The sequence below is a fragment of the Elgaria multicarinata genome, chromosome 2, assembly GCF_023053635.1.
Source record: "Elgaria multicarinata webbii isolate HBS135686 ecotype San Diego chromosome 2, rElgMul1.1.pri, whole genome shotgun sequence".
Lineage (NCBI taxonomy): Eukaryota > Metazoa > Chordata > Lepidosauria > Squamata > Anguidae > Elgaria > Elgaria multicarinata.
In genome coordinates this window covers 81,741,701-81,754,318 of record NC_086172.1, presented here as the reverse complement: position 1 = coordinate 81,754,318, position 12,618 = coordinate 81,741,701, and the positions used below count along the sequence as shown (strand labels likewise).

Genomic DNA, 12,618 nt, shown 5'->3' with positions numbered 1-12,618 from the left:
TCACTTCATTGTGAGCCATGATTAGTCCTCTCCTCTGAAAGCCTGCCTCCTTCTAACTTTGATCTCTCAATGTGGCTTTACATTACAAATCCTCAGAGGCCCATCTATTGTCATTATGGTTCCAATACTTCAATGCACAATGCAGGAACCTTCATTTTGTTTGTGGCAAAGTCCAATGAAATGGAATGGAGTTAGAACCGTCATATCTGGTGTACCACACAAACTACTCTTTCCTAGATGACAATATCAAAAAAGTAGTTTGATGAATATTTATGGAAGGTTTTTTGTCATTATGTCACTTCATTATGTCATTTGTCACTTCAATCAAATTTTATTGCACAAAAATACTAAAATACACAAATAAAATAACACAGTAGATCATAAATATTAAAAGCATAAGAACAACACATATATATGGATAATTCTTTGTGCATATCTCTCTTTTAACTTTTCAAACTTCATTATTTTTGAAATGAACCAACATTGGGGACACTACAAGAGAAAAACAAAATCAGCACAAAGATCTGGAGGTAATTACACAACTCAACCTCCTGGCTCACACTGGCTGGGTTCAGACGATACAATAATGCACACTCACCCTTGAGTGTGAGTTGTCATTGAACCGTGCAGGTTATTATTGAAATGTTGGTTACCATATTGTCTGAACCCAGCCATGTTAACAATTCATGGTGGCTAACAAACCATGGTTTGCCAACCATGAACAAGCCACAGTTCACAACCCAACAACAAACCATGAGTTCTCTTCACAGGTTGTTCTTGGTTAACAAACTGTGGATTGTTAGCATGGCTAGGTTCAGACAACACAATAACCAATGTTTCAACAACAACCCACACTCAACTCATACTCAACCCTTGAGTGTGGATTATGATATTATCTGAACCCAATCACTATACCCATTCCATTTCTTAATTCAGTATATTTCTGCTTCACTGTAATAAAAAGGGGAGAAAGGAAAAGAGAAAATCATGTGGAGAATGGGGGAGAGTAGAAAAGAAAAAAGTTACCTTTGTATAATTTGATTAGAGCTAAATAGTTTAATTGAAAAGTCTCAAAAATGTCTTGCATAGACCTCAAAACATGCTTTTTGCACTTTTACATGTCACTCAACTATTCCAAAAGTAACTAAAAATGAGGGGCTTGGCTTCCAGGGTCAATTTCATGACATGTAACTTCAGTAAACATGAATATTTCAAAATCAAATGATAGAATGGTAAGTCACTCTACAAGAACCCAGAACAAACACATCTTTTTTCTCTGTGCTGTTAAGTCCATTCTTCATAAACTCTGGCTCTAGATAATGTGACATTGTGGCAGCATTGTGCAATAAGTGAAAGTGTCACTTGGTGATTGCACATAGGAGCCTTCCATGCTCTTATGTTTTGAAATCTGTTGACCATGTGTAAGGCCCACTTCATTTTGTATTTCTGGTGGACATTATTGTGTCTCCTGTTCTCATTAGATATGCATGCTGAGTACTGGTTTTTCATTTTGCCACTCTTGCTTTGACTTGGTAAATGCTTAACAGAATTTATTCACAAAGAAGAAATGCATGTGGAATTATAGGGCTAAGTGAAATCGTCTTTATGAAGTGGTCTGATTTTAGCCTTAACAGCAGCAAAGATATTGCCCTACTGTAATTAACATGTGTGTATTGGGGGAGGTGGCAGCAGCAGAGTTGGCGGGTGGGGTTATCAAACACTTCTCTAGAGGTCACCCCCCCCCCCCAAATTACCTTTATAGTCTGCTTATACAAATGTTCAACTTGCAAATGGCATACTGGACAAAGTTGATGTTATGTGCCTCTGAATACTAAACACAACCAGCACTACTGCAAGAGGGGAAAGGACCTATCTGGGCCTCTTGCTATTTCCCTTTTAGAGGCAAAACCTTTTCTCCTCGCTCACTTTTTCTTTTTCATTTAATTTCAGGGCAAACGTTATAAAAACTCCTTGGAGACGGTGGGAACTCCAGATTCTAGCCGAGGCCGCAGTGAAAAGAAAGCCATTAAGTAAGTCCCATGAGGGATTATTGGAGAGAATGGGTTGGAGCTACATGGATCGCAAACAACACAAGAAGATACTCCTTGGGGGTGTGGGCCTGAAAAGCTGGGCATCCACATTCTCTCTCACTTCAGTGATCCTAAGAACGTCTCCTCTATCCTTATATTTCTCTAGATCTAAACGTATGTGTACCCACACCATTGTAGGCTCATGAACTCCTGATACTGCTACAATCTGTGTAATCATTCCTGTATTTGTACAAACACTCTGCTATTCCACACACACCATGATTTTTTTCTAGCCAGACACTTCCCCCAAAATGCTCCCACTTCTAGGGTCCACCATCAAATACTTCTTATTCCATTGTTCAGCACACCAGAACTGCTTCCTCCCATTACACTTTGCCCTGCCTAAATAATACTGTCTTTGTTATATTTCCTTTACCGTCTCCCGAAAGTATCCCATATCTGACATATATAGACACATCTGTACATCCCATGAAGACTCAATACTCCAAAACCTGTCCCTCAAAAAAAATACAATCCTTGTTACATATCAACCATCCTTCACTCGCCCACCCCATCAACACAGAGTACTTTATCCGCTCCATTAACATGTCTGCCTAAGGTGGCCATGCCTTTACAGAAGATAGTCCTCAATTTGGAGGGCTGTCAGAGGACAGTCCTCTATTTGAAGGCCTCCTCTATTTGAAGGGAGGTCTGGTCCAAGTCCAGTTTAAACATAAAGAACCAGCAAAAAAAAAAAAAAAAGAGGCAAACTCTGGTGCTCAAAACAGAGAAGAAAAAATTATTGTGCTCAACACGATTCAGAGGTGTCCTTGTTCAGGAGCTGTATGTAGCTATTCAATTCCTTGATTCCAAAAACTGCAAAAAATCCTTCTTTTAGGTGCTTGTACATGCTTTTTTTTAGACTTAAATGCTATTAAGAAAACAGTGTGTACAAGCACCTAAAAGCAGGCTTTTTCACTGAAATTTGCAGGATTTGGAGTCAAGAAATTGAATACAGCTCCTGAACAAGGAGACATCTCTGAAACGTGTTGATCACAATAATTTTTTCTTCTCTGTTTAGAGCATTGGAGTTTGCCTCCTCTTTTTTTTTTGCCAGTTCATGGTGCCTTCCCCTCTTTAACCCTGCCTAAAGATAAAGAACCACCAGAAGGGAAAGCAGGAGCCTTGGAGTTGCCCATCGTCAGTGAGCACTTGGGCCCCTGGTCACACAGTCTTCCCCATTATGGTGAGATGTATTGTATTTCTTTTTAAACTACATTAATTATTTCCAAATGTGCATCTATAGCTCTCAATTAGCATATGCACATTTTATGCAAATCTGTGTCTTTTGTCCTCTTTTTTCGTGATGCATCTCTTCTTCTTCTTCTTTTGATGATGTGTACGTGGCCACTCTATTTCCCCGGGCACAATCCTGGAACTTCAAACTCACTCTCTCTCTCTCTCTCTTTCCATGTACATGTAACATCAACAGGTGCAGGCTGCCGAAGAAATCAATCCCAAACTGCAGTATTGGCTAACATGCAGAGCCATCCACACTTCATATATATCATTCAGAAGAAGAGGCCAACATTGCTTCTGTTTCTGCACAAGGGATAAATCCCCTGCTTGGAAGAGCAAACTATTGATCTTTTCTTCCTCTGGGACTGAGGCCTCAGCTAGACGAGGGGGTTGGAAGGAGTCGATCTCGCGATTTTATGATCGCAAGATTGTCACCCTGGTTTACACGCGGCATGCGACATCGCAGCCGCCTTTTTGTTTGTTAGTTAGTTAAAGGAGGAGGAGCGCACGGGCACTCGAGCGCAAATGGTGAGTTGTTGTTTTAAAAAAAACAACTTCGCCTTCCCCCCACCCCAGCCCTGATGTGGCCGGGTCCCAAGTCCTCCTGGTTACTCACGAGGAGCTGGGACAAGCCACGACGCCCGCCCACACATTCTGTGGTCTGGAGATCATCCCGAGACTGTGAAAAAAGCAGGCTAGAGGTGTAGGGCAATATCCTGGGGAAAGGGAGGGATCATCCCTCCCTGCTCCCGGGATCCCCTGTGTGTCATGTGAACAGGCAGGGATGATCCTGGGGCGATCCCTGGGATATTGCCCCGTCAAGCTATGGCCTTAGTCTCAGGCCTAGCCAGGGTGCCAAAGGTACGAAAAGCCTCTTGGCCCCTTCCAGAGTGGAGATGAGGAACGCAGACAATGATGAACCCCTCCAGACTTATTCTATGTACTCAGGTTCCCGAGTGTCAAGATGACATTCCCATGTTTTCAGATTGTGGCCCTCGGTTTGCTTTGCTCCAGGCAAAATTTATGGCTGGCTGCATAAACTGCTTTTGAGCTATTTATGTTTTTAAAGAACGTTAATAGATATTTGCTCTGAAACAACTCCAAGTCAGTGTGGTCTGTGGACCTATTCCAAGTTCCTTTGCAGCTGTGTATGTTCATAAAATGGCTTGATAATGAGTTGTGCAATAGTGAAATGACATAGAATAGCCTGCAGCAGGACAAATGGTAAAAGGCACGTTTGTCCATGTGACTGTGATTTAATCTCCTCTGGCTCTGTCCATTGCCTGAAATTCTTCTTTGGGAGGGAGCTGGGGGCTGAGCCCATTTCCACATTCCCACCATTGTCTGTTGTTCTTCCTTACCCTCACCTGGAAGGGTTATACCTGGAGCTTTATCCTGATCAACTGATATAGGACCTGCTGCCCTTCTCCAGAAACACTTCTGAAACTCTTTCCCCTCACTACCCTACATATAGAATAGGATCTTTTGGATCCTCTCTACCTTGCTGTATAACAGGGGTGTAGAGCCTTAGGCCTGTGGGCCAAATCCAGCCCACTGAGGGTTCCGGTCTGATGTCTGGGGTTCCCCAATGGCCATGCCCCCTTCCTTTGGGCCCAACCTTTCCCCCAGCTGCTGGTCATTGGGTTGTGTCCTTGGATTTGTGTCATTCCTTCCTCATTCTAAAAGGTTGAAATGCCTCTCGTAAGGCTTAGTTACTGGCAGTAAAGGGTTTAAGCTAAAATATGCTGGAGGGGTTGATATTTTGGCCCCACCCCCTTTTGCCCCTCCCTCTACTGGAAAGCAGCCCCCAAGAGCTTGTCCAGGATTGAATTTGGCCCTTGGGCTGAAAGACCTTTCGCATCCCTGTACATAGGAACCTATAACATTTAGTTGAATGGCTCTCCCTATTTATTACATTCCCCTGGAACTTTTAGGACAGAAGCTGTGGGAAGAAAATGAGATAAAGAAATGACCCACCTCTAGTTTGTTTAGAGAATTGCATAGCATCAGAAGAAAGACCTAGAACACCTACTTTTTTTTTTACTTTAATAATGTACTCGGTCTGTTATCTAACATTTTATAGATATTTACCCAATCTGCACTTGTAATGTTACCCTTGGATAATGCTAGGATTATGCTTTACTTTGCTGCTCTCTGCAAACAGTTTAAATGTTTCTGGTTTGTTGGCAGGAGACGATTCTGCTCAGCCAACTGAGCTGCACCTTTCTTTTTCTCCCTGGGTGGTGGTGGTGGTGGTGGTGGTAGTGCTGGTGTCGGGACTCTAATATACAGACAACAATATCCCTTGCAATAGGAAAGTCTTATTGCCCAATCTAGTACATGTTTACTTGGAATTATGTCCCTTTGATTTCAATGGGTTGCGCATCCAAGTAAATGGCATAGCATTGGAGCCTGATAGTGCAAGCCTATGTGCACGATCACACTTGGAAATCAATTCCAATGTGTCCAAGGGAACTCACTCTGTAGTAAGTGTATATAGTAAGTCTTACATGTCCACTGAGCTTTCCCTTAGGCCCACAGCCTTCTTCAACCTGGGGCGCTCCAGATGTGTTGGACTGCATCTCCCAGAATGCCCCAGCCAGCAGAGCTGGCTGGGGCATTCTGGGAGTTGTAGTCCAACACATCTGGAGCGCCCCAGGTTGAGGAAGGCTGGCTTAGAACTTGTCTACAGAAGCAAGATATTGGGGGATTTGCGGTGGTAATTAGGTCTTGCACAAGAAGCTGCTGCACCAAGCAGCCTAGTGGCACAAGCCCTGAAGACAGGTGGGTTATTCCCTTGACACAGCAATGCAGTTGTGCCCCTCTTGAAGATGAGTTTTCATTCATCTGGCCCCTTTCATTCATAATGTGACACTATTTTAGGGTGAGATGAGTTTGCATGATCACCCCACATAGGAATTCATTCATCTGAGGTGGCATTTCTCCATCAGGCTCCCATCATTACAATTTCTCATAAATGCACTCCCATATGGTGAAACCGATGTTTAATCTTCTCTTCAAGAATGACTAAAAACCCACATTTCTTGAGAGCGTGATTAAGTGTCAGTTTCATAACATGGGTGGTGTTTTGCCTTCCAGTATGATCATACAAGCTTGCCCTCAGTTCCTCTCTGCCATCTGCCTTTGTGGTTACTGAGTCACATTTTCTAGACTAAGGGGCATTGTGGATCTATGACATTTGTTCCATGGAGTTCAGTAGTGAAGCTGGATGAAGGGACCTTGATTACTGTGGAGCTGTGGTGATCTGGTAGAATGAGTCTTCCCTCAAAAGTATAGATATCTCTCATTTTCTTCCCTGAATCACCTCCTGTTGAGTGCAAATAAGCCCACTTTGGTGATGATACTCAAAACAGGTGGATTGGTGACATTTCTGCACGTTTATGTGCATACGTGTTTGTGCATGCATTTGTGTGTGACTGTGCATATGTGTGTGTATGTGCATACTATGTAATTAGGTGCTTGTATATGTATCTCTCTCTATGTATGTATCTGTGAAAATGTGTGTGCTTGTGTATAGATGTATCTTGAGTCTTTAAATGCATAGTCCCATCAGTAGCTCAGGTCTATGGGTAGCCCTGCCCTCCATCAGCTAAACCTTTATCTCAGCCAGTTGTACTAGGTGCAGAGTTCCAAGGTCATGTTCTTTGATCATAAGTATGTGACACTGACTGTTGTCTTCCCAGTGTGCTTTGGACCTGACAGGCTTTGTACATTCTGCTCTCACTGGAGGCCATGGATGGTTATGCCTGAAGGTGGGTCAGGACCACTACTAAGCAACAGCACCAAGACCTTCCTTCCTACAGAGGAGCTGCCGGTAGACATAGGAACAGCCGTGGACAGGAATATGGAACACCTGGGACCCTCTCCTTGCACTGCAGCTGCAAAACAGTTCCCTTCCACAGCCCCATGCCAGCATTGCCAGAGGCTTCTTCGATGCCTCTGGTCCCAAGCAGGGCAGGAGATGGGCAGATAAGCAGAATGGAGAGGCTGGTTGGCTTGCTTCACTTCCCCACTTCTTCACAACACTTTCCTTTGTGCTTCTGTTCTCTGTCCTCTGGGAATGAGCCTGGAGTCCTTTGGCGAAACACAGCCACCCTTTATCCCAGGCTTTTCATCCTCCCCTCTGTACATGTCGCAAGAGGCCAGTGGAAAGGCTTTTTATCCCCAAAAGCCAGATAAGGGCGAGGGCAGTTAATGAGCGGTAAAGAGGCTGAGTGCAGGCATATAGCCTAGGAGGAACCTTTGATGTCTATAATACATTTGCCAGAGAACCACTTGACTTCAAAGGCCATTGTTGTCAGACCTCATGTGCTGCGAATCAAGTGCTGGGTAGCCATTGGAGGCTCTCTAAAGTCAGGAGGAGATAGTTGGGTCAGGCTCTGTCAGATCACAGAATGGTGGTATGACCTACTTAGGGAACATTGTCAGTGCATAGCCTCCAACCTGAGGCAGAGCCCCCTCCCTGCCTCCTTCTGCACAACTAAGCAGAAGATCCATGTGAGGACAAGCTGCATCCCTCAGGCTATGTGGGAGCCTTTTCTTGAGGACAAGCATCCAGAGTTGTCTTTATTATTGTTATTATTATTTCCCATGTTCCTGGATAACTATCCTGGCAGGCCCTTGAAGAAGGTTCAGGGGTCAAGTTCTTGTTCAAACCAGTTCTTTTCCAGACTGATTTTCTTAAATCTAGCTCATGAGAAGTGAACATGGGCTGGGACTCTTCCACAGATACTGACCCCATGGTTCCCACCAGTTTTTCACTACACCTACCCCCTGCTGTGCACTTGGTAGAAAAAATCTGAGTAACAATCTACTCCAGTATATCAAGAGAACAGCCCTGGTAAGTCTCCCTCCCACGTTGGAACCCCCCCCCCCCAAGGTTCTTTGCTAGTTGGCTTCTCATTTCTGTCCCCACCCCTTTTATCTCTAATGGATGCACCCAATCAGCACAGAGCACAGGAAGCAATTCCATTCCCCCACGTGGGACAGTAATCCACACTATTTCAAAAACAGTGCTGCCCTTGTGCTAGGTGCCACTGTCAAGAGGGCTCCATATTAGATGGATGAGACAAGGATGGAGGGAGAGACCAAAGGTTACAACAAAACAAAACCAGAAAACAGTAGTCCATGCAAAACGGCAGCTAACCTTCCCAAGAGACAAAGTGGAGGACTGAGAAGGCGAGGTATAGGACCATCTGATGGAAAATTCTTCAGCCTACACACTCCATCAATCTCTCTCTCTCTCTCTCTCTCTCTCTCTCTCTCTCTCTCTCTCTCTCTCTCTCTCTCTCTCTCTCTCTCCCTCTCTCTCTCTCTCCCCCACCAGCTTCTGGAGATGCCTGCTCCTGTCTTTCTCCAGCTCTTCCTCTTGTTCCAACCTATCCCTCCATGTGTATGTGTGTGCCTGTGTGTGCAAGTGCGTATGTATATATATATACATGGGTGTGAGGCACAGAGCTTACCTTCCACAGGAGGAGAAGTCACCGCTCTAACCTCGCTGTCTCTCGTTTGGGTTTTTTTTTCTTTCTCCTTCCTCCCCTTGCAGGAATTTAGATTCTCTCTCTTGTATTTCCCTTTTTTTTTCTCCCCTCATCACCGGCTGATCTAGTGATCTAGACAGAGACTTTTGGAATAACAATGACAACACAGTGCAGCAGAAATGGAGCTCCTACCCTCCCAAGGAGTTTATACTAAACATATCACCTTACGCCCCATATGGTGATCCACGACTTTCCCTCAAGTGAGTCTCTCTTTCACTGATTTGATCATATATAGTGAGTATATGCGCACCCTCCTTCCCACCTGCCCCTTTCCTGCTTTCCCGTTCACCTTCCTCTTCTTCCCAACTCCACCCCGTCCCCACATACTCCACCCCCTCCCCATGGACGTACGGCCATGGAGACGAGCAACCCCTCCTGCCTTCCCTTCCCTCCTTCCCGTCCTTTAATTCAGTGGTTCCCAACTACTAGCATGTGTTCTGGTGTCAGACTGATGTGTCTGGGTACCCTGGGCTCCCTCTGTCCCCTGTGGCTCAAATCTTGGGTCCCAGTGAAATAGAGGGTGTTCTACTGGTGGTGGGTTCATTGACTTCTAGATCGAGCCACTGACTCCTGACTTCTGGGATAGGTCTCGCAACCATGTGGCTAGCTACCATACTTGGGTTTGGGCCTCATGAGTCTGTGGTGACTTCAGACAACCGAAAAGGAAGCCGTGGCACAGGCACTGGCCAACACAACCAAGGCCTTGAGGCCTGGTGAAAAGCGCTCTGCAAACCTGTTGTCTCAGAGAGGCCTTGATCTCAAGCTTTCAGCCTGCCAGGCTTGCCCGGTGCTCCCAGTGGGTTGAGAACCACTGCCTTAAGCAACTCCCTAAAGAGAGGCCGGCACCTTCCCCTCCCTGTGCACCCTGGCTCCTCTGGCTCTCCCACCCCTCACCCCCACCCTTCTCTGCAGCACAGGACGGGGTTGCCCGTTTTGGTCACCCTCTCAGCGTGTTCTCTGCATCTGCACTGTGTGGTGATGGTGATAGTAGTGGTGGTAAGCTCTCTCACTAACATGGCTTTTTTTCTCCCTTGGCCGGCACAGTGCCTCTCCTAACGGTCTTATCCATTGTTCAACCCTTCGTTGTCTATGGAATAAAGTTACTTTGGCTGCCATCATAACCTCACAACCAAGCCAGGGCTGCCTGCTGTCTTTGCCTGGGACAAAGGCTCTCCTTGGTCCTTTCTTTTGCAGTGCTGATGTCTCTCTTTCTCTCTGTCTGTCTGTCTGTCCCTTGTCTGTCCGTCTCTCTCTCTCTCTTTCTCTTTCTCTTCCTCTCTTTCTCTCTCTCTTTACCTCCCCTCTGCCTGACCTCCTCCTCGCTGCCACCTGCCACCTTCCTTTCCTGACGTGCCCCAGTGGCTCATTGCTGTCAGGTGCAAAGTTGGCTGCCTCGGCCACAGCGGGGTTGGCAGGGGAGCGAGAAGGACGCCATGGGGAGAGGCAGCAGCTCCGAGAGGACGGCATGAAGAGCAGCGTGTCTGCCCACAGCGAGCCCAGCATTGGGAAGGCGGGGAGAGGTCGATGGCAAACGGTGCAGAGCCACCTAGCAGCAGGGAAGCTCAGCCTATCCAAGTGAGTGAGAGTCCATCACAGGCCTGCACTCGCCTCCTGGCCCAGAAGGCATTGCAGCTAGGACTATGACGGGTTGGCGGGAGGAATCCCAAACTCCGTGACGCCTTTGCGTTGGAGTCTGGCAGAGCACTGGAGAGCATCGGTTGTCAATGTGATACCCTGGTGGAGTGGCCGGCTGTGTGGTGGGGGATCAATGAGAAATGTTCAGGAGCAGAGACAGAAGTCTTCATTACACACACACATACATACACACACGGAGACAGTGAATTGATCCAGAAATAGTCCTGAGCATTTGCAAACAGGGCCATTGTCAAAGGTAGGCATGCCTAGTAGGCACCTCCCAAGGGCCCACACTGCAGATGGGGCCCACTGACAAGAGCCCCCTGAAGCTGCTCTTCCTCTTCACCTTTGCCAAGTGCTTGTTTACTAGCCTCTTGCTCTGGCTCAGACAGTGGTGGTGGTAAGAAGGAGAAGCACTAGATGCCACTGCCTGCTTGCACACCGGCTCTCTGCCTGTCCAGCAATTGGTAGCAATGATGAGAAAGAGGAGGAGGAGCAACAGTAACTGGAAGCAATAGCCACGAGAGCTCAGGCCCTTTCTACACCTCCTGGTGTTCCGGGAGTGAGGGGGAGGCTCTTGCGATATCCTGATTGCGAGAGCCTCTCCCAGCATACACACGCAGTGGTGACGTCCCAGGAGGAAGCAGGGACATCGCAGGTGCTGCTGGTGTTTTTTTGTTTGTTTTTTCTGAGCGGGGCCTGTTGCACAAATGTGAGTTTAAAAAGGAAAAGGAAAAAACTGAATCCACCCCTCCCCCCAATCATCTCCCTGCCATCCCAGGGGTAGCGAAATTGCTGCCACCCCCTCCTCTGATGGGCACAGAGCCGCATGGCGTGGCTCTGTGCCCATTTCTGGTGCTGGGTTTTCCCTGGGAAAACCCATGCCTGTCCCACCCACCCTCCCTGACCCCAGGAGTCCCTGAGTGTCATTTGGATACACAGGGACTCAGCCTTGACCAGCCCAGACTATCAGGCTGGTGTAGACACGGCCACAGACTCGCTGATGAAAGCCTTGCCCAAGGGCCCTCGAAAACCCAGAGCCAATACTATATGCAAACAAACCGGATTTCACTACTTGAAATAGGATTTCACTCCTAGCAAGTGTTATCACTATTTGACTCTTACTTGGCTAACTTGTACTAACAAACCCTGACTTCAGGCTTACAGTCAAAAGACAAGGGAAAGGGCTAAAGGGCAAAAGAAAGCAGGAGGGGGGGAAGAGGCAGAGATCAGAGGTTAAAGGCTTGGGAAAAGAGAGGTCTGACTTTTCTAGTAGCCTTTGAGTGGATTGCTCATATGCACACCAGAGCCTGCCTCCTTATGGGGTCACACTAAAATTCTGTCCAGCCAACCATGTCATCAGCTGAACAGGGGCCACACGGCTAGATGTTTCCGAGTAATCGTACTGTGAGCTACAACGCAATTCTAGAGGGAGCTCTCCTGATGTGTCATTCATGCCAGCCCTGTTTTGCTGTCACTGACGCTTTCAGTAGCCTGAGCAGAAAGATCCTGTAACTATCTTTATCAGTGGGCTTATCTTCCATTAGGCTTACAAATCTCATTGAATCTAGCTCTCCCTTTTGAGTCTACTGAATGGACATTCAAGTGTGAATTTTCAAAACTGCTCTGGATCAGGAAACATTAGTTCTGTCAGCTGCCCCGTTCTTGACAGTGACTGGATTCAGACAACATGATAGGTTTAAATAGTCAACATTTGGTTATGTAACCCATCGTGGGTTATCATGTTGTGTGGAGGGATTTGGGGGGGGTTGGTTATTTGGCAAAAATAACCAACATAAATAACCAACTCTGTGCAGAGTTTGCTATTTGAACCACCATTGATTATCATGTTGTGTGGTGGCTGTGAGTCGCAAGGCAAGAGTAGTCAAAGCATTGGCTGCCACTCTAGTCCAGACGGCAGGATAGTTCTCGGCAGCAATGGCTGATGGGAAATCTCTTAGTTGTGTCCTGTTCTTCTTAACCACAGACCAAAAGGCTGATGACCTGTAATGTGGATCTTATTTAAATCTATATTTGAAGATGACCCTGCCTCTTGTCATTAAAATAAAAGCAAACAGAGGTACTTGTGGTTT

The 12,618-nt window shown here is 46.4% G+C and overlaps 1 protein-coding gene across 4 annotated transcripts in view; it reads left to right on the top strand.

Annotated features, from left to right (window-relative positions):
• SYT7 (synaptotagmin 7) overlaps window positions 1–12,618 on the top strand; it is a 271,828-nt gene that overhangs the window by 185,136 nt on the left and 74,074 nt on the right. For 2 of the 4 annotated variants that reach the window (XM_063117016.1, XM_063117015.1), the window contains exons 3-5: window positions 1,951–2,030; window positions 8,959–9,090; window positions 10,250–10,465. In XM_063117016.1, coding sequence (XP_062973086.1) covers window positions 1,951–2,030; window positions 8,959–9,090; window positions 10,250–10,465 — 428 coding nt within the window. The remainder of the gene's footprint in view (window positions 1–1,950; window positions 2,031–8,958; window positions 9,091–10,249; window positions 10,466–12,618) is intronic. The other 2 variants (XM_063117018.1, XM_063117019.1) reach the window with 2 other exon arrangements.